Source organism: Pocillopora damicornis, chromosome 11, assembly GCF_964200805.1.
Source record: "Pocillopora damicornis chromosome 11, jaPocDami1.2, whole genome shotgun sequence".
Classification (NCBI taxonomy): Eukaryota; Metazoa; Cnidaria; class Anthozoa; order Scleractinia; family Pocilloporidae; genus Pocillopora; species Pocillopora damicornis.
The window spans coordinates 7,908,685-7,930,830 of record NC_142680.1 but is presented as its reverse complement, the minus strand read 5'-3'; the positions used below and the strand labels follow the sequence as shown (position 1 = coordinate 7,930,830).

Here is a 22,146-nt window from a genome sequence, read left to right as displayed (position 1 = left end):
AATACTTAGCAGCAACTTCATAGCTAAAAATTGGCACGTGACGATCGGAAAAGGTGGGTCTATAACCTTTGTTTCCACATTTCTAACCTTTCAGGTAAATCGGAAATAATTATTAACGGGTGGTAATTAAAACTCTTAACACAAGTCTTGAAATAAGCTACTCTTTGGTCACCACAATGGAATGTTTCACTTTGCAATTTAGATTTCTTCAGGATTACTTTTGTGAGGTTTGGATGACTTCGCTAATTAACAATAGGAACTAATCATCTACAGATGCTGCGGAAATGAGGCACAAAACCAGTTCGATGTCGGAAGAAAACGTGGTTTGCATTTTAAAAACCACGAGTTCACTGATACCCATGGATGCTAAAGTTAACTGTGAACAATAACACAATCATAGACCTTGGTATAAAGTATGTAAACACCTTTTGCAGCGCCTGTTAAACGCAAGTGAGTTGTTTTTGTTTCGCTCTTAAGTATTAAATGCTTCATTGAACCTGGCAGCAAAACATTTCAACAGAACGCAGTTTTATGCAGTTGCCTGTGTGACAATGAAACTGTAGCTAAGTTCTGTCTTTTCACTCATAATCTAACATATGGCTGAGTACAAATTTACTGTCGTGTATGAAATTTCGAACTTTACTGACTATCTAGTGTCAAACAATTAAGACTGATATTTTGCGCCTATGAAAATAAGCTTAGCTTACTGTCACGGAACCATTTCTGGTTCTCGTCTTTGTCGAGTTAAAAGCTCACTCTCACCTCGAGCCGACATTTCCTTCTTAATGGAGAATTTGAATTCGATAGTGAAATTCATCATGTCTCTTGTTTAGAGAAAATGGACCACTAAGCTTACTATTTTAGCTCACTAAGTTTTTCTTTCAGTACACCTTGGATTTCAACCTACCTTGAGTTCCAGTTACAACTTGTAATATTGGCGCCGGAATCATAGTGTCTATGTCTTCATAACTTTTACGAGGAACCCATTCTTTGGGAGGTATGACCTGAATATAATTCAAAGAGAACAAATACCTTCACAAGCTGTTTATTAACTCGGTGTAGTCTTGCTATTTTTCACCACGTGTGTTCAAACTGGACGCTTTGTAAACAAACGAAAGCTTTAAAATAAAGAAAGGTTCAGGCCGGTTTTATACTGCTAACCTTAGCAACACCAGCTCGATGAGCTCCCATCTCTTCCATCTTACGAATATAAGCGGAGAAATCCGCAAACTCTTCCAAAGTTGGACGAAACACCATAATTTTGTTCCCCTCTCCTGAAGCCATCTTTCGTCCTTGGGTTTTGTATGCACAACTCAACTGGTCCCTCAGATTTCTCAATTAAAACCACTCCAATCCGCGGATTAAGTTCGAGGGCCTACATAATTACGTTTCCTGCTTTTCATTGCGACGTGCCAAATGTAAGGAAACGCTGAAAGTTTTTCGTTTCGCCCACAGAAACTTTTTTTCTCTGTGATGTTTCTTTGTTCGCGGCTTTCTGTTGTGACATGAGCAACTTGACGTATTAGCCACGCCTCCGATCAAAAATCTTCCCTAGTGGGGATGGGAGGGGATCAAAACAACTCTGAGGAAACACTGGGAACGACACGAACCGTGTAATGGGAACCGGTAAACAAAGCGCTGGAGTGCGGCAGGTGTGAAAGTAAGACTCGTTTCCAAAACGTTTCCTCGGCTTTTCTGCAAGCGAATCAAACGGATCGTGTTGAGGAATAGATGTAGAAAAGAAAGAGCTAAAATGGCCGTCAGTGCGGTCAACTCTCACCGCGTACCCAGGTAAGAAAGACGTTCTTGACAGCGTTCGAAACTAAACAATTTAAAAAGTGGTGATTGTCTCCAGTTTGTTTTGTAAATTTTAACTTAATTCGACATGGTTGGTGACTTGAAGTCGTTTCTTTGAGAAGTCGTTTCTTTTTAGCTTAGGATAGAAATCCTTGATATCATGTCAGCATTTTGACAGCGATAAAACGAACTTGCTAAAAGTGGAATTTGCAGATAAGCGACCTGTCTCTGAACTTCCGTTCACGTTTTCCTGGATGTATTTTGTGTATTATGGTTGTCATGCAGGATCCATCACATTCAATTAGTTAAAAAATTCTGCCTTTGACCATTTGTTTTCCTTTGTATCTCAAACAAATTTTGACAGTGCGCTCAGCAGACGAAACGCAAGCCCGTTAATTAGATTATCGATAAGAGGGGAATCGCGGGCGTAAATTGTCAATAACCCTTGTGGAATATAAATGTAAAGTATCAAATGCTGGCATTTGTGTTTTACTTACTTAATATAGACAGAGAGGAGATCAATAGTTTATTTTAATTATCAGTTGCTTGGAATTTAATAGGCTCAAATCTACTGCTTATGACATCCAAAATGCACCTCTTTTCAAAGAAAGAAATGGTTTGGAGGCATTCTAAATGTATCTTGATGTAATTTTTTTCTCTTTTCTCATCCTAAGAGGACTTTTTGTCATCTCTAATTATTTTGCATGTAATTCTCATGTGATATGATAGAGAAAAATCAAATCAAGCCCAATTTATAGCAACATCAGAATGATTGTATTCACAATTAAGAAGGGGTATGCAATGCATTTGGCATAGAGGGCATACTGCCAAACTCAATCATCAAGACTGTAAACATTAACAAATTAATCAGAATCATTTCAAAATGATCTTAGATTTTCATGTGATTGTGATGATCATGTGTCACAGTGGCATCATGAAATCTATATGCCCATGGATGGTATTGAAACAGCGTTTTCATGTCCATTGCTGTGCTTAGGAATTTGGGGCTGGTATTCTTATGATTGTAATGATGAACATGTGTCACATAGAATCTATAGCTTATGGATGGTATTGAAATAGCATTTCCATGTTCTTTGCTGTGCCTAGGAATTTGGGGCTAGTATTATTCTCAGGTGGCGTGGACATGTGCGAGGAATATTTTGCAGCCTTGTACAAGTCAATATCACTTGCTCATGTGAACAACCCTTAAGTAATGTCTTAACTGTGGAAAAGTACTGAAGTCTGCTAACTGATTCTTAAGACTGGAAAAGAATAAAAATAGAAACAGCATCTTTAAAATTTAAAAAAACAAAGAAACAATTGGGAGACAAATCCAAGTCTTTCCCAGAAGGGTAATAGGTGCCATGATTGCTAGATGATAATTTTTTGTGGGAGATGGTTTGTGAGGTGGACTATGGGTCAGGAGGTTACTGTTCTGAGACATGGCCCGGTGTTTGTCATCATGGCCCGGTGTTTCTGGGCAAGACACTTTAATCTCCTAGTCTCTCTCTCCACCCAGGAGTATTTTGTACTGAATTGTGAAAGGGAGGGGTGCTAGAGGGGTCCTTGGTTGGAGTGCTAGAGCAAAAGGCTTAGTTAGAGGAGTCCTGGGGTGCCTGTGACCCTCCTTTTGTAAGCCTTTTTAGTCACATTGAGTAAAACACTGTGTGAAGGTTGACATGATAATCTGGTGAGTAACCCTCTGTTTGACATAGTGTGATCCCTCCTTTGAAAAATCCTCTAAATGCCTGTGTAGAGTGCCACAATTTTCACCCAGTATATAGTTTGAATGTAACAGGTTTAATATTTATACTACAGAATGGAACAAGGCAATTTAATGTTTAAGTGTCTTTAAGTGCCTTAAAAGACAATATAAACAACCAGCTGGCTGCAGAGTGCAAAACTGGTCCTTTGGTACTAGACTATACCATGTCTCTAACAATCCATCTATTGATTTATATTTTACATATGACAATTGTCTTTAGCTGTTAAAAAGAAAGGGTAATTAAGTATTACGGACTGAGTCGATAATGTGAATAACTATCACTCTGATGAAGGGATAACACAAGCTTTACAGTGGGCAATTTAGGTTATAAAATCAGTTGATAATACTGAATTACCCTGTTTAATACTCTCCCATCATTGCAGCACCACAGTTTCTTTAGAAACTTAACCCCTTTGTTCAAAAGGAAGGTTTGGGATAAAGAATGCTATTAACTTATGAATAAAGTGTGTGGTTGGGTCAATGAGGATAGAGTTTTCAGCTGTGGAAAAAAGAAACCCACAAGATTGTTAAGCATCTTTAACCATGCATAGCCAAAAACTCGTCAAAGATCCTTAAAGACATGGATCTTTAAAGGATCCATAGGGATTCGGGAAAACTCTTTGAAAATCTTTGTATCCAAAATCATTTGTTAAACATCCTCAAGGACTCGCTAAAGATCCTCCAAAGAACCTTGCACAGTTCTTTGTAAGAATCCTTCAAAATCCTCAAGGACAAAAAAAGGGGTTTCAAATTTAAAATAATTCATTTTAAATTGTTTACAGTGGTGATGTGGATGAAAAAGTGTTAGCTGATGCCATTAAGATGACAAATATTGCTGTCAACCTGTGTTTGTCAAACAAGTTCCTTCAAGCACAAGCTAAACTGGAACCATGGTAATCAACAGTGTACCTTAATTACTCTAAGCAAATTTTAGAACTTGAATTGGCCCTCAGATTTTCCTTACAATACTGGGATCAATGTAAGTATCTAAGCAACTGCCCACTAACCCCTCCCCTAACCCAACATGAAACCCTAACTTGTTATCAATTGACTGATGTTGGGTTAGGGGAGGGGTAGGTGCATGGTTACTCAGATACTGACATTGATTTGGGTACTGCATCATCAATAAGGCTTTGCAATAGAAGCTGAACTAATTTTGACTCTGGCACAAAATTTGGATGCTTTTACAGTGTCATTATTAAGACCAAGTAGAAGTTTTGCAGATACCAGAAATGAAAGGTGAAATTGAGACTAATCCTCGTTTTCTGCAATATTCAATGGAAATTCTTGGTCAATGTTTGTGATAAATTTCACCACTCAAAATGTGGCCTTTGGGAGGTTTTTTTAAATTTTTTTTGCAGATTGATGAGATGACCTGATACTTTCTTGATTAATTTTAGGATAAATGAAAGCATGTATCATGCTCTTGGTTACAGCACCATCATGTATCTCCAGGCTATGATGACATTTGAACCTGTGAGTACTACATAATTAATTATCAGAATTCATGAATTCAAGACTCCAACTTCTGTTGAATTTGTGCTTTTTAAGGAAGACTAGTATCTAATTTCTCTAAAATTATCACAGTGACAGTACTGAATGGAACATCAAGGTTATGAGAACACAGGAAATAACCACCCACTTAAGAGACTTGTGACTATTAGACATCTTCTCCTTATCAATAATACAGGGAAAGTATAGAGAGCAGTATGGAGAATAAGCATATTGATGTTAGGGCATACAGGGTTAACTCTTTGAATCTCTTGGTTACTGGAATCAACATTTAACTTCTTGTTACAGTAAATTATTACGTATTAATAAAATAAATCATCTAATAAACAGGTACTGAGAAATCCATGAAAAACTTGTCAGGGAGTGGACAGTAACAAATTATCTTGATAAACTGTTCCATTAAACTTACTCTCTTAAGATCTCACAAGTAACCCCCTTCGTGATGTGGAAAGAAATGACAAGGACGCATCCAAACCAGTAGCTAGACACTTTAATCTCCCAAATCATTCTAAATAAGATATGGCAGTTTGCAGCCTTTCTTTACATCTAGGCAGTTCAGAAAGCCACAAAACACTCCACTCCCACTGACACAGCACCACAGTTTCTTTAGAAACTGACCCCCTTTATTCAGTTCTTCTTACTGTCTGCCAAACCATTCTTAAGATGTTGCTTCAGTGAATTTGGTATTGGATCACCAAATAATCCCCTCCAGAAAGTATTATTTTCTTTACTATTGTTACCTGGCCTGTCTGTAATGATATTGTAACAAGAAGTTTTTCTCTTGGACCTTCATGGGAATTTAAGGGTTAAGTTCTCTTAGCCCTTTTACTTTTACCCAAAAGTGATTAACAAGTAACTTCTCCCTATATTATCCTCGTATTGTCTAGCCAACAGGTAATGAGAATACTCAAACTTATCAGGTAGAAGTTGTCACCTTGATCTAACACCAAATTCTTGTAACTAATTTACAAGGAAATGTGTAGCAGCTAGAGGGGAGAATTAACAATCAGATCTTGGGAGTTAAAAAGTTAAACTTATTTACAAGGAAGTGTACAACAGCAAGAAGAGAGGATTAATTGAAGTAAAAAGGGGTACATGGCAATAAGATCACTAGAAAATTCCACTAAGGAAAATGTATTTTTGAGATAAAGACTCCTAAATGTTGAAAATTTCATTCAAAAATACTTAGCTCAAGGAACAGAAAAAGTTGAGGGTAATTGAATCATTGTTTTTTTTTCATAATGATATATCTATTATTGATTTGCATTTTCTGATTTTCATTCATTTTATTTAGCAAGCTATACAGCAAGCAAGTAACAGCAATAAACTTGCTCTAGATGTGTGTGAAAGGTAATGATTTTAACTCTTTTTTTTGTTTATAATTTTAAGTTTTTAATTTTTACAATCTGATATACATATATATTATAATGAAGTGTAGTATGACAAAATTGGGCAGTGGAAGTCATGTTAATGGATTTGAAAATTGAAATTTTAAGATTTAATTTGAAAGAAAAGGGAGAAACAGGAAATGAAAGAAAAAGATAACTAGTGAAGCCACGAGAGGGGAAGAACAAAGGAAGTTATGGAAGGAAGGAAGTATCAGTGGTTGTTAATGAGAAGGAAGGAATCAAGGGAGAGAGGGATGGAAAGAGGGAGGGGACTGAGGTAGGAAGGAAGAAAGAGTTGAAAAAATTGGAAGGGAGGTGCAGGAGTGAGGAAGGAAGGTGCAGGAGGGAGGAAGGAAGGTGCAGGAGGGAGGGAGGAAGGAAGGTGCAGTAAGGAGGAAGGAAGGTGCAGGAAAGAGGAAAGAAGGTGCAGGAAAGAGGAAAGAATGTGCAGGAGGGAGGAAAGAAGGTGCAGGAGGGAGGAAGGAAGGTGCAGGAGGGAGGAAAGAAGTTGCAGGAAGGTGGAGAGGAAGGGAAGTGGGTATGGGGGTAGGGAGCAAGGATGGAAGGAGAGCAGGAAGAGGGACAAGGTGTGGCTAAGTCAGGCAAAAGGCTCACACCGCTGTCCAGTGGTTATGCGAGTTTTCTTAGCATGAAGCTACTTGGATTGTTGCTACTACCCCAGGATGGGATGCTTGTAAATTGCAAGAAGAAGGAAATAATAATCATGGTTATTTTGATGTACTCTGTAATGCTAGAATGTAATTTATTTCTGACCTTTTTTCATGTTTTGTTATTTTTTTTCTAGATACAGAAGGAAGCACACATGGACAGAGTCATTTACCAGCTGGATTTGGAATCCATCCTATGATAATTTAACAGAAGGTACTTTCTCTTGCACTGTTCTTGTTTTAGTTTTCTACCTTCATCATAATGTTTCGCAACAGGACTGGCCCTATTTTTGATATGTTTTGTATTCATTCTAGTGGAAAGACATGCTGAGCTGTGCTATGCCGAGTGTTTATTTATGAGGGCATTACTCACATTTATTCAGGTATAGGTAATTATTGATCAACTCTATTTCACTCTCAGTGAATATTTAACAACTGTTGACCAATCTGGAGTTGGCTGGTGCTGGATATTTACTGAGCCTCAAACCAACTCATAAATATCCTGCACCACCTAAGCACCTAAGCCACCAACACTGACATGAACAGTGGTTTCAGTTCATACTAAAACAGTGAGCCAACAGAGGAAATCAAAGTGCTCTGTGAGCAAACTCGTGAATTGACACATGATTTTTTAGATTATGTTTAATGTTATCTGGTTTAGGGAATTTTGTGGTTGATTGTCATATCTAGAGTACGAGCAGTAGTTCAGTGTTCGCTAATGTAGCAAAGAAACAAAGTAACGTTGGGATAAGAAGGCATTACAATTGAAATGATCATGCTATTACATTTGACAAGGTGGATGATGTCATGTGTTTTAAACGTCTATCATTTTTGTTTCTGGCTCAAAAGAAAAGGTTGGAAGTAAATGTGGGTGAAAAGTGAAATTTACTGTCTTTCGTTGTAAATATTAGAAAATCAAGGCAATACTGTCTTAATGAAAACATTAACGATTCCCTCTTTATCAAATGAGACAAACGGGAACGAGTTTTGAGTAATATAACTAAGCCAAGCCTGCCACCCTCATTTTGGATCTCCGCCTGGGTAGATTTAAGTCACGTGCTAGGCAACGTATAATCAATAACAAGATAGAATTTCATTTCAGGCCTGTTTATCAATTTTGTGGTGTGTAACTTTCGCATTTTAGTACGTTGTAGGTATGTTGAATCTTCAAATTGTCTTGAAACTTAAAAGAAAATTTTTCTTTAAAAATTCACTGAAAATCGGTAGCTAAAATTGTTTGTTTAGGTGTTATTTGATTTTCGTGTTAACTTGTTATTTCGTCAGTCGCCGGCATCTTTTGTTGCTTCACACAGGAAAAACACATGCGACGAAACGTAATGATCAATTTTGTCCTCAATCTCACGCTATAACAGAAAAAGCTTTTATACATCTGTAAATTCCGAGCGCTTCGCAGTAAGTGATATTTTCAATGAATCTTCGGATTGTTTTCAAGTTCAAGGATTGTAAATTACAATTTTATGAAAAACGAAGATTGTTCTGTTATTTCAGTGTGAATCCTTGCATGCCTGCCAGTCGCTGGCGCCGCTTGTTGAAACTAAAACGAAAAAAAAAAATCTTTTAAGATTATCATTGGCTTCTTTTTCATTCCACCACAATTCTTAGCAACAAAGGTCGCCATTTCGTCTGTTTATTGCTCGCCAAAAACTATCAAATGCACTCAAAAGCCTAAAATCTAAAAAAAGTTTACAGGAATCGACCAATCGAGCGAGCGAGCGAGCGAGCGAGCGAATGCCATTCCCCACATCGTATCTATAACTCGCTCTTGCGCATGCGCGCAATTCACGAGTTAAAAAGGATGATTTTGACTCATTTATTCCTGCAATTATTGAAATATTTTCAGGAGCAAATCCCACTTGCCAGTTGCAGGGAGGTGAATAATAAACAATTACTTCACAAGTGCTCATTGAATATGAGATAATAGATAGCCAACAAGGCTCATAGAGCCATTAGTTGACTAAATCATGTCATATTCAACAAGTGCAAGTGGAATAGGTAATTGTTTTGCTAAAAAACCCTATAATATAGATAAATTTTCCCAACTGCATTGTTAAATACCAAACTGAATTCACCCAGTGTACCTATCATATTTTTAGAGCATGTTATATTGGCCCAGAACACATGATGGCTAAGCCAATGAAAATTCTTGAATTGCAATATCCAATGATCCAGATTTTAATAACAAAGAATATTCAGTGTTTTAATAACCAATCAGAGGGCATCTTCAATGCCATCCACTGTTTTAGTTTATACTAAACTCAACTGTATTCATCAGAAATAAACCATTATAACTTTATAATCACATGATGAATAGAAATCTGCTGGTTTACTGTAGGAAGTCACTAACCATGAACAACAAATTAGCATGTCTGTCTGGAATGACTCTTATAAATTTATCATCAGGATGAAAATCTGGTCAGCTTCATTCGCGGCGCTCTAAAAATCAGAAGTGCTTATCAAACTTACAAGTAAGTTTTGGATTCAATTTTGAATCATAACAATGTATTAATTCATTGAAGATAACTTTTTGCACAGCAATTTTTATTGCAGACCCATATGATTTTATAATTTCTTTTGTTGATTTATATATTGTGATATTTCTCTAAAATCAGGACTTGCCTGGACATGGTTGCCCATCAGCCATCATCTCTTCAGCATTCACCCCAAAGAAAGGACTTTGAAGGAGGAGTTCACCTTGGCATTGGAGGATTTAATTTGGTGAGTCTACAGAAACCTAAGTGAACTTAATTTTGTCACCCCATTAAAAATTATCATCATGATCTTATTGTTTCAACTGGTATGTTATGTCCATTCTAAAGCTATGAGTATTTGGAAGTGCTTCCGGTTGCCTTCAATGCTAGACTGTGGATTTAGTTGATTGTGTCTTGTGGTGCCTCTATCCATGCACTCATGATTGGTAGGGACAAACTGTTGGAGCAGTTCAGAAAGTATGATGCTGGAAGTGGAAGAGAGATAGACCACTTTCCATTTCAGGAAGCACAGCAATTTTCCTTGTCACTCCATATTGAAGAAGCTAGGATGAGTCTTCCTCAAAAGTAAATTTTCTTATGGAGGCTGCCAAAATAACATTTTTGTTACAGAATATTAACATGTTGACAATTTAATTGTCTTCTTTTAGATGTTGTCCCTACTTCCTGCAAAGATAATCAAGTTGTTAGAGTGGGTTGGTTTTTCAGGAGACAAGGTAATACCACCTTTCTTCAGACTGAGTCAAAATCCAAATCCTTAGACTGCAAAGATAATCTTTCAAAGAGCCAATTTCAATTGTGTGGAAACTAAAATAAATGCAGTTTTGTACTGCCTTTTGCCTAACTTCAATGTGAAGTTTTAAAAGCTTACTTATTGAATTCTTATAGACTTTAAAATGTGATATCACTTTTGATCACTTTTGTATTCATTTTAGTTGTATAAAACTCAATCGAAATGCCATACAAGTTTACACAAGTAATTTTATTTTGAATATGTCAACTTCCTAGAGGTGATTTACATGAAACAACATCCTCACAATGATATCAAAACATAGTTCCATGACCAGATGTTTGGAGTGCACAAACTTATCCAGCTCTCAGTAGAGGGCATTATTTGGATATAGAACTTAATTCTCTTAGCTTATCTACATGAAAATGTGTAGTAATAAGAATGGATTGATAATCGGATGTTGAGAAAACCCAACAATAAGATGTGACATTTAACTCCCATTTCATGACCAGTTTTTAGGTCTGGATCATTTAGACCAAGGATGCAGAGACCAGAACTTAAGATCGCCCATGTGTGCTATGGTTCTGCTCGCCTATCACAGTGTAATAACTTATTACCTAGGTGAGTGGTCAGATTTATGACTTATCACCTTAGAATTGTCTTAAGATGTTTAGTGTATGGCTACATTTGTGCTGCTTTGTGGTCAGATTTATCAACAGAATTGTCTTAAAATGTTTAGTGTATGACTACATTTGTGCTGCTTTGTGGTCAGATTTATCAATAGAATTGTCTTAAGATGTTTAGTGTATGACTACATTTGTGCTGCTTTGTGGTCAGATTTATCAATAGAATTGTTTCAAGATGTTTAGTGTATAACTACATTTGTGCTGTTGTAAAAAGCTGCGAAATTAAGCCAACAACCGATTGAAACATGAAAAAGGCATTTGAGTATGCAGCGTCAAGTGCAGTGACTTGACTACTATTCTGCCTGCAGAACATTATGTTGTGAGCAAATAATCTCCCAGCTCTAGCTGACTTCTAAGCACCTGTTAAGGTCTCTTTTTACGAACTTTAAAAAGTGCTGACAGTTGTACCATACGCAAAATCTAACGGTTCCAGGGCTATATTATCTCTCTAATTAAGATCATAACAATTTTTTTTGAATGAAGACATTGTAACAGCTTGCTACTTGACTGTAGTCATATTACGTTTTTTATTATCGTACAGCGTACGTTGACATTTATCAAAGTGAATTACGATAATTTGAAGAATATAAAATTCCCATTCATTTTCCCTTAACTAACAAATTACAGACGGACGCAATTTCGTCGGAATCCCTTTTCCCACTCCGCTCGCGTGGTTATGAATGTGTAAATTTGCATATTACTCAGACATGCAATTTTGTTTAGACATGCAAATGAAAATCTCTGAAATATCTGTTAAATACATCTAATCCAAGAATAAGATTTGTTGAAATTGAAGTACATACAGTATTTTTTTTTGTGCCAAAACTGTTGAATACAAGCGCTTACTCAACACCCTCTAAAATTGATGTGCGCAAGTTGCGTATAAAACGCCGGTAGAAAAATTAGGTTTCTGCTCTCAAGCTCAGAGCGTGGAAGTACAAACAACTTACTCAGTCAGTCAGATTCGTACCTACTTTTATACATACCTCCACCTATAGCAATCAATCCTAAGAACTATTATAATGTTTTCATTTTACTGCCTACTGTATGTTGTATAAGTTCTAGTTTTCGTTTTCCTTACTCGTAGTGTCTCCCTCACTGTCTTCCTCGTTGTCTTGCTCTACTTCGTTTTCTTCTTCTTTGTCAGCTTCTTCGTTGTCTTCGTCAGTTTCTTTTTCGTTGTCTTCGTTCGGCTGTCGTCGCCACAGTCTTCGTCTCTGTCTTTGTCACCGACGCTGTCTTCGTCTCTGTCTTTGTTTCCAAGCTTTGGCTGGCTTCGTCACTGTCTTCGTCTCTGTCTTTGTCACCGACGCTGTGTTCGTCACTGGCTTCGTCACTGTCTTCGTCTCTGTCTTTGTCACCGACGCTGTCTTCGTCACTGTCCACTTCGTTGTTTTCCTTCTCGTCTGGCTCACTGACTTCCTCGCTGCTCTCTTCACTATCTTCATCTCTTAGAGGACTTTTCAAAGTTTCGGCATCCCCTTTATTGCGTATTTTCATTACCTCTTCGAAATATTCTTCTCTTATGTTTAAGGGCTGCGTCAACGCCTTGAAGAGCTTGCTGCATGATTCTGAAATATCTCGCACGATGCAGGTGACATTGACGTAGCTTTCGAACTTAAAGTGTTTCTTCGGCGTAGCAGTAAATGTAGTTGTAATCTCAATCACCCTCTTGATGTCATTGCTGAAAATAAGCATCATACTTGGCATATTTGCTTTTTTTTTTCCGGTATCTTCTTTACCGAATTCATCTTGTATTCGGAAATGTGGGTAGAGTTGATCATATTTGCTCCAGTAGTAATGCGCTCTCTTCGGGTCTTCTGTCAGACAAAAAAGCGGTTCAATTAAAACCTTTTTTTCCGTCTTCTCATGGTTCCTTTTAAACGAGAAATTCCCGATATTCGGAAACAGGTCTTGCTTGATACCGACCGCTTCCAGCATGCACATACGCACAACTGCTGATGCCGTTCGAGTAAAACTGAGGGGGCCCATTTTTTCCGCATTTTTACCACCAAACACGTCCTTGTCGTTTTCATTATTACTTTCTATACCCTGAATCCAGGCTCTTTGGCAGTGTTTCACGTGCAATCGTTCTCTGTCTCTTAACTCCTTAAGGAAGACGAGGACAGCGTTAAACGCTGGGTCCGTTTGAAGGAAAATAGTCTCTTCTTGCGTCATCTTTTTCCTCGCGATAAGGGCGTGAAGCGAATAGGTTAGTGAATATTGGTGCGGGGTTTCTAAGTGTCTCTGTCATAAATGCTGTTATCTGATTGACTAAGCTACACTTCTTATTGTCCATGATAGACAGTGCGTAGTATGAGTTGCCTAGCAGTGTGAGATCGTAAACAATGAACGAGTCGCCAGTAATCGGATCCTTGCGTTTGCGAAAATGTACAACTTGCTAAAATGGCCTCGTTACAACAAATAAAGCGGTCACAAAACAAGCAATGCACTGTGAAAGTAAGGTGGGGTATTCTTATTGAGGATTTGAGTGAATTTTTACTTCTTAAGAGTGGTCGTAAATATTCTCATGCAAACTCTTCTATTTTCGCCATGACTCTTATTTTGTAAGATGACCATCTCAATGCTGGAGCTTGGGCTGCCTGTATTGTAAGATTTTACGTCGTTAATTAACGGTGTAAACGTAATTAAACGCAATTTCTTCCAGTCGGGATATATACATACTTATAGATTTTACGCCGTTAGTTATCGGCTTAAAATCTTACTGTATGTACACCGACGCAGATGGTGGCGTAAAATCGTACAGTCTATAGACTGTGTTAGTCACATGTTACGCCGTTATCTAATTACCGCTCGTTGGAGGATCTTCTCAGGAAAAGCAAGATCTCGTGAACTCCAGCAGAAACTGTGGACATGTATTCAGTTGTCCATCTCTCCTTAAGCGACCCGTTTGTACCTACTCATCGTCTCAGAAGAAAGGGTTCAGCTGCGAGCCAATTATCAACGCTTGTTCGTTCTCATTGATCACAGCAAAGAAGCAACGTGGGTGTTAAATCACCTCAAGGTAATATTGTGCTCAAGCACACCATTTCGATCTCCTACTGCCTCGAGGTGACTGTTGTATCACTCTTTCTATATCATCAAGCCAAGAGAAAATCTAAAAGCAGATTTAACCCGCGCTGAAAAAACTGAAAAGGCTACATCGAGTCATTTGTCGGCGAGTTAAAGCTAATATTTCTAAACTTCGAGACCACGCGATGTCAATTTCACAATAAACCTTGCGCGTGGAGAAAAGTTAATGTGTAGATTTTACTACATATTTCGTGGTTGTTTTATTTCTCTGGCCAATCACAATATCCAAATCCATTTCTGATTAAAAAAAATAAAAATAAAAAAAAAAGCCGCGAAAAAGCGATAATCTCTCTCCAAAATCGTTATTTTTGGACTTCGAAACAACCTTTCGCGAGTTGCAATGTTTGCTCCGTGGGGATCCCTGAAATCTTTGCGCAAACACAAGGATCCGATCACTAGCAACTCATTCATTGGGGGCACCTGCAAAATTCCCTTTCAAAGTTATAAACTGCATGAAAAAGAAAGAAGGAAGCTATATATATTTTTTCTATGTTGCAACGCTCTTAAAAACGGTTGTATTTACATAATTATATTTTTGAACATGAAAGAGCTATTAAAATGCCAAGAACTGCCTTATTCTTGAAAACTGAAACGAGGCTCGCTCACTTTCTGCCAATCTGATGGCCCCGTACAGTGGCAAAGCAAACTCTTACCACACTATTGGAATCCTCCCTATCTTCCTGCTCAAAATGTCCCTGCTGCAAAAAATCACATACATTCAACCTAGCTACATCAAAAATAAACTGATTCAACTTTTTCTGACAAACACACCACTTTCAGTTCTCTCTTACAAGCCATTAAGCCATACCTGATATAATGATATTTTGGTTAACCCTTTAACTCCCATGAGTGACCATGATAGAATTTCTCCTTACAATATCAATGCAATATCAACCAGATAAGTGATGAGAATAAAAAATATATCAATTTGGGGATAATTAGTTGATCCAAAACTAAATTCTCTGAGCTAACATTATACGAATTGTATTTTTGACAGTAAGGAGAATTACAAATTTGATCTGGAAGTTAAATGATTAAGATAAGATTGTAAACGTAACACTAGACTACAAGCTGCTCTCTTTAAGCTCGAGCTGTTAGTTATTAAATTTACAGGAGTATACTATACAAATAAATATTTTCGTAACAGTCACATTTGGTAGGAGGGGCTGCCAATATTGTAACGAAATACAGTCAGCGTTATTAATGGATACCTCTACCTACGGTCATCGAAAAAAAAATCCTGTTTCCTTTAAAAAAAGTTATATAAATTCTGTGTTTGAAACAAAGAGTCCTACTAGGATAAAAAGATGGTAAGGTTTGAGCTCTTTAGAGGAATGGAGAAAGATGTGTTTTGTCTTGTCACGAGCGTGGGACAAAGAGTTCTTCTCTGTTGAGTTTCAGCTTATTCTATTCATTTGAAGCTTTTATTGAAGTATTGTACATTTATTCCGTCAGGAAACGGCGAGGGAGACGTCATGTACGCCGAGGAAATTCTTCAGCCACATCTGAAGGCATTTCCGAAGGTATTTTAATCAAGGAACTGCACTAATCATGCACTAATGCTGTAATTCCCGGGCTCGCAATCTGATCGGCTGTACAGGCTGTCGTACTAGTATAACCAGGCCCTCCTAATCCGTGCGTCGTTCTTGATGCCTTCGAAGTGAAAAAGAGATGTACATATATCACGAACGTATGGCATAAAGGATTGACAAGGAGCTGCAGTCAGATTTGACGAGATAGAAGCGAAAGTATCGCAGGAATAATGCAGCAAATAGAGAAGTTTCCAATAGCATGAGCTATAAATTGTACTTACAGTTCATTTGTGTTTTTTTAAACATTTAAAAATGTGACCTCCCAGTCTTTCACTGGAATAAGATGCAAATTTCTCCTCACAATATCACCCCTGGATCAAACTTTTAGGTCACAAGAATAAGGGAAACGACTAGAAGTAGTTCTTGATTGTTAAATAAATTCTCCATTTCAGCACCTTAGGCATGTAAAGAGAACGGTGTGGAGAATATGCATACTGATACAAGGGTGTAAAGGATAAAAGATGCTCACCATCCCAGTGTCGCAAATTTGCTGTCTTAGCTGCGTCCTTTTTTTCTACAAGGACTTGGCAAAATTGACCGTTGGTTATTTGTATATGTAGTCTCTGGGATAACTGTGTGTCTAAAATTTTTCTTTGAAACCCTTTTATAATTTTAGGGAGCGATATTCTTGTACTACGCTGGTCGTATAAAACAAGTTCAAGGAAAGTTGGATGAGGTCAGTAATAATGCAAACGAACCAGATCGACTCATTTATAAAGGATGCATCATTCAGAATAAGAAACGTGTTTAACTGTTGTGATGTGATAGACTATCACAGCTACCCAAGCTCCTGGAGGATAGGGGCGTGGGGAAATGATTCAGTTCTCTCGGCCCATCCCTCTCTTACCACATACAGGTGATATGTAATGGCATGACTCGATATGTCATGAATAGCGTTGCACGATGTGGCCTGAAAGTACGTTGCGAAACGTGACATGACATCACGTGCTGTGCAGCGTGACTCGACATGTCACGAATAGCGTTACATGATGCGACATGATAGTACATAACGTGACGTGACATGACATCGGCGACATGACGTTGTGTGATTTTGCTGTAAGCTGTTTGTCTTTTTTTAAATTTTGGTTACAGGCTACCAAAAGCTACAACGACTCAATTGCAGTTCAGTCTGAATGGAAACAGTTCCATCATATCTGTTACTGGGAGTTGATGTGGTGTTATTCGTAAGTTTATCGTCACACAAGACTGTTCAGTTGTTGTTTAATTTGTGTCCCCTTGGTCTCAGTCACAAAACGTTCTCCAATGGAAAGTATAGATTAAGTCATCTCCCTTGTCATAACTGCTGTTGCATGGTAAAGTTTTGTTTTTGTTGTAGGAAAATTATAACTAAAATCCTCTTTTTCTGTCTCAATAGGTATGAGGGGGACTGGGCCACAGCGTACCACTATGCAAGTGTTCTTTTGAAGGAAAGCCGCTGGTCACGGGTAAGGACGGAAGGAAATTAAGAGTGAACGTGTGTGAAATTTAGCTAAAACACCATTGTTATCAAAGAGAAAGTGAATGGAGGCCTTAGTAACTTGCACATTTTTCTCAATGGCATTAACGTACGTAGTTGTTAAGTCTCATTTTCCACGACGTTTAGAAGATTTGCCGAACAGATGCACGGTTAATAAATAAAGGGACTAAGTTTGTAAAGAATCGGTTTGAGTTGATACAGGATTATTTGTATTTATCAACCAAGTTATGATGTAAATCGTTCGTCGCAAAGAGTTTATAATGCTGATGTTGCGAGCTTTAGTCCTTTGTCGGGGCAAATGACTCTAAGGTAGCACGGTTACTCAGTCTTCCGCTTTCATATGCTGCTGGAACAGAATTGCAGCTGCATTGCATGACATTAACTAAAGCCTGAACAAACCCTCTCCTCGGCAGACATCCTACATGTATCTTAAAGCTTGCTTCAGAGTTATGGCGAGAATTACAAACCTGGAGCTAGCCAGAGAAGACGATCAGGGTGAAAAGGACACTGAGGAGTATCTTTTCAGGTAAATATGAAGGAAAAGAGAGCGGAGAAAGAGCGGCAAACTTTTGTGGATTATTTCTACCACTATTTCTGTTATTGCCTCTGTGACTCCGACCCCAGTTACTTGTTATTTACATTTTATTTAAATTTATCGCCCTTGACGAAGGCTCTCGCATTGCGCCCGCAATGCTTTACCGATAAAACAGTCGAAACCAAGAGCGCCCAGAAAGACAGGCCGTTGAAAGATCCAAAGGGGAAGTTTCCACGCGAAGTTTAACCTCTCGGAGCCAACCTGTATCCGTGAAATCCCCGCCCTTTTATTTAACATGAAGCCTGAACAAGACGCCCCTTGAGTTTTGGACGAGACGGGAGTAAATTACCCCTTCTCTTTGAGGCGAACGCTGAAGTGTTAAAGGAAAACTTGAAAGGCGTAATACAATTGTAATTAAAAACGTAAGTTTGTGTATTGGAATGGGAGATAGAGGAAATGTCCCTCTTTTGCCCTCTCCTAAACCATCATACGTTGCGCTTCCGCGCCGCTCACATGTGGTTTGAAAACGATTGGACACCAGTTGGTTTTCTTTGTATCAGGCGACTTCCGGAATACAAGCAGCGTATCGCTGGAAAGTCCGTTCCATTTGAGAAATTTTCCATTCACAAAGCTAACAAGTACCTGGAACAAGGCAACCATTTATTTCTTCCTGGAATGGTAAGTGCGAGGGGAATCGTAGGTCAAAATCTCTTTTCTCCGTTGGTTAAATTAGAATTGTAAGGCAGATCTAATGATAAGGCAAATCATTGGAGCGAGTCTATTTCTAGCCTAATTGGTGCAACACTTTTTGTTTTTGTACACGTGAGAATTGTCAGCTTGGCCAGTACGTCACATGGATGTTTGTATAATTACGTTGTTAGCGAATACATTTTTTTGGGTCTAATCTTGTACTATCAAAGAATGAGCCATTCTCAAACGGCAGCAATGTCGTTCCTAGGCTCCTTACGTTTTTCTTTCGAGACGACAAGGGGAGAGGAATGGAGACGAATTAGGATATATGTAAGACAAATGATATATACCCGAGGTTTTTTTTTCTCTGGGAATTAAAGACCCCTAAACTGACTCTCTCTTCAGGAACTTATATTGCTCTGGAATGGCTTCAGAGTCCTTCATCGCAGGCCGGACTTAGTGGAACCAATGTTGAAACTTGTCCAAACGTCACTGGTAGAGTTAGAAGAAACTAAAGGTAAACTATAATTAGTAAAATTACTGTCGATAACGCACCAACACAGGTTTCCGATTTAATCACCATTTTTATTCTAGAAAACCCATATTTCTGCTATTACATCTGCGGTTCAACTAACGAACATATATGACGACCTTTTTCCGAACAAAACTATGATCACGAGTTTCCGGTTCCTTATTCACTTATTTCCGTGTTATTGGTACCGCCTAACCATGAATACTCCAGGAGTCCTGGATAAAGAGTAGCAATGTGAAATTTAAGCCCAGTCAAGTACTGCATCACATACAGCATTATATTGTCGGCGGCTATGATTAGAACCCAAACCCCGTCGAGGAGCAGACTTGCAGTTTTGCGTAGACCTTTCAACTGCACTTACCTCTTTAGTTCCAGGTCCCCAGCGTCATTCCAAATTTGTTCATATTTAAAAAACAAAACAACGTGACAGTCTTTCCTTTTTTTTTTTTGTTGTTGTTTTTTTTTTAGGTAAAAATACAAATTACATGGATGATTTGTGTCTTGGATACCTGCTTCAGGGAATGTGTTACCGTTGTGTGAACAAACCGAAAGAAGCAATGGAGAGCCTCCTTAATACGGTAAACAGGTCAGTAACTTTGCTTCCGGCAACTTGCCTTCTCGTATCATTTTCCCTCCTAATTTTTGTAAAGGATCTTGAGAGTGAAAGAGTTAAAACCACGGGTTTGTTTTATATGATCCGCGAAACTCCCTTTCGAGTATGGGAACAAAAAACAAGCGCGAGAAAATTATGTCAAATGAGCGTATCTATCTGAGAGAGGTCTCGGGGGAAGGATTCAGGCCACTCTCGGCCAGCTCTAACAGCCCATTTTTTTTCCCTTGGTTCGTTTTTGGCGTGACATTTTGTCGGCCTCCTTTCCCAACCAGAAAGTGCAAGCACCTTATTCCTCCTTTTTCGTATTGCAGATCAAAGGACCTAGTTAAGGATTTCTACTTGGCTCCTTTCGCATGCGCAGAAGTTGGCTTTCTATACCTAGAGGAGGGAGATCTGGATCAAGCCAAAGAATACCTCAATAAAACAAGGTATGAAAAAGCAAGTGGATTTTTCTAAGTGATGGTAAATTTTCAGAGCAGAAAGCAAGGCAGAACTCAGAGAAGACGTGCAACCGATGTTCTAGAAAAGCTGTCTAGTGCGTTAACATTAGCAAGTATTGTTAAGCAGCGTGGAATATCCAACATAACTGCAAGTGCAAGTAAAGCGCGGGAAAAAGTGTCACTGGTGTTAAGTGCGGGAAAACGTGCAACCGGTGATAAACGTGGCTCGGTGTTGCCGTGTTTAAGCGCGGGAAAAATGCAAGAGCTTCTAGGTTTGGAGCGTGGCAAAGGATCAAAGCAGTTCAGTTCTTAACTTTTATCCTTAAGAAAATCTGTTCATACTGTTTTCTCTCACATAAATCTGTATGCATGTAGGACGCTTGCTATTGGCCTCTGTTAAATGAGCTAAACTCCGATAGGTGCGAGTGCTTGAGTGGGGTTCTAATTGAATGATGTTAATTTTAAGCTATGTGTATTTAAACTGATGGCTGAGGGACTCAACACGTGGTGCATTGATACTGCTCTCCTGGAGTACACTGTGCATGGTATGAAGTATGAGATCCCAATGGGATGATATCAGTATCCAAGCAACTGCGCACCTACCCCTCCCCTAACCCAGCATTAACCCTAACTTTTTATCAGTTGACTGTTGCTAGGTTACAGAAGGGGTAGGTGTGCAGTTGCCCTGTGCCCTGTGAGAATCATACCTCATACCATATATGGTGTGCACTTGGAGAGAATACTGACATTGATCCGCTAGTTTTTATACCCCAGCGTTCCTCACAAAATCTTTGAGAACGTACTTTTTGAACCGACAGGAAAGACTACGAAAACCATTTGTTACAAAGCAGACTTCACTTCAGAATCCACTCAACGCTTCAAGAAATCAAACACAGACGCAAGCAGGCGAAAGAAGCAGCTAAAATGGAAAAAAAGCAATCCAAACGCTCCAAGAATGGTGTCACTAACAATAATTCCTCAATAGACGAGGATTCTATCAGCATCTCTCTCGGTGGATCCGAGAGTCTCTCGCGCCAGGACTCCAACTCGTCCTTTGAGACAGCTCCTGAATATTCATCGGAAGATGACAGGGACCTGGGAGACATGGAACGGGATAGCAGTCCTAAAGAGAATGTTGTTTTGGAAACCACAGTGTGAAAATTTTCCGTCTCTTTAAGTTATTTAAATTTCCTTTAGTATCTTTTACGTGGTGTTACAGGATGATAAAAAGCCTCGGTAATAAATTTATTAGTTGTTAAAAAAACCTAGATAGAGCCATGCCAAGTCCATTCCAATGAAGCCAATCTTCACGAGCGCTTTTAACAAAATGAGTTTGTCAGGGGAGGCGGGCCTCGGGTTGATAATTTGAAGGAATGTGTCAACGGATCTTCACGAGAAGCTAATAGAGGAAAGCTCAATCCGAAGAGTAAAATGTCCCTGCAAAGATCATCTCGCGTGGCGTTATATTATCGAGATATGACTCGGTCTTCGGCCAATGAGATCGTTTGCATCAGTTTCTATAATCACGTGAGCAATGAACTCGCTCTTTTAATTTCAATTTACAAAGGGAAGTAGTTTGGTGTGTATAATTTCCCTCAGAAGTCTACAGTTAAACTCCTCAAATAGTTGGGAATTTGAACGAATTATAGATTTTATTTATTTTGTCCGTTCTTATATTGCGTTGCTTCTAACCGAAATATTCATTTTAAATTTATTTATTTTTAAGCCAGAGATATTCTAAATTAACAACAAGAAAAAATAAAACTCTATCTGTACATACGTCGCGTGAAGCGAAATTGTGTTATTACAATCACCCACTGTGGTGAAATCAGGAAAGCTTTAATCTTTCTCGAGCAGTTTTTTAGTCAGTTACGTCATATTTTTGTGTGCATGCAGACTTATTTTCCACCGAGTAATTTTAAGATTTTAGGGTTAAAATGAATGCTTCGAGATGAAGGAAATTTCTGATTTCTCCAACGCGCGCAGCAGAAAATAATAGCAAAGGAACTGTGGATTAACTTACTTTACATGGTTCTCAGAAAGTTTTGGATCTGGCTTATTTAGATAGGAAAAGTTTGTATCACATTTACTTAGACTTTATAGGAATAAAATGAAAAAGCT

General features: G+C 38.4%; 3 protein-coding genes across 4 annotated transcripts in view; 1 reads left to right on the top strand and 2 right to left on the bottom strand.

Moving 5' to 3' along the window:
* The window catches only part of LOC113674402 (lysine-specific demethylase 4A), an 18,839-nt gene extending 17,204 nt beyond the window's left edge, over positions 1-1,635 (bottom strand). Inside the window, exons 1-2 of the mRNA XM_027190882.2 lie at positions 1,162-1,635; positions 908-1,004 (exon numbers count right to left, since the gene is read on the bottom strand). Coding sequence (XP_027046683.2) covers positions 908-1,004; positions 1,162-1,284 — 220 coding nt within the window. The 5' untranslated portion in view covers positions 1,285-1,635. The remainder of the gene's footprint in view (positions 1-907; positions 1,005-1,161) is intronic.
* On the top strand, positions 1,595-22,146 carry LOC113668397 (tetratricopeptide repeat protein 39B-like). 2 transcript variants are annotated; one of them, XM_089187569.1, is made up of 20 exons: positions 1,595-1,791; positions 4,345-4,455; positions 4,963-5,038; positions 6,369-6,424; positions 7,268-7,344; positions 7,446-7,513; positions 9,552-9,616; positions 9,761-9,866; positions 10,288-10,353; positions 10,880-10,988; positions 15,602-15,669; positions 16,355-16,414; positions 16,831-16,922; positions 17,114-17,183; positions 17,629-17,741; positions 18,311-18,428; positions 18,846-18,957; positions 19,441-19,558; positions 19,897-20,013; positions 20,844-22,146. In XM_089187569.1, exons 1-20 carry the CDS (start codon positions 1,754-1,756, stop codon positions 21,181-21,183), a joined length of 1,980 nt encoding a protein of 659 aa, XP_089043695.1. In that variant the 5' UTR covers positions 1,595-1,753; the 3' UTR covers positions 21,184-22,146. The 2 variants fall into 2 exon arrangements, with proteins under 2 accessions (XP_089043695.1, XP_089043696.1); XM_089187570.1 differs by lacking the exon at positions 19,897-20,013 and having other exon boundaries at positions 20,844-21,244.
* Positions 10,601-13,280, bottom strand: LOC149037273 (uncharacterized). The gene has a single exon (XM_089187572.1). The coding sequence runs from the start codon at positions 13,229-13,231 to the stop codon at positions 12,218-12,220; it is 1,014 nt and encodes a 337-aa protein (XP_089043698.1). The 5' UTR covers positions 13,232-13,280; the 3' UTR covers positions 10,601-12,217.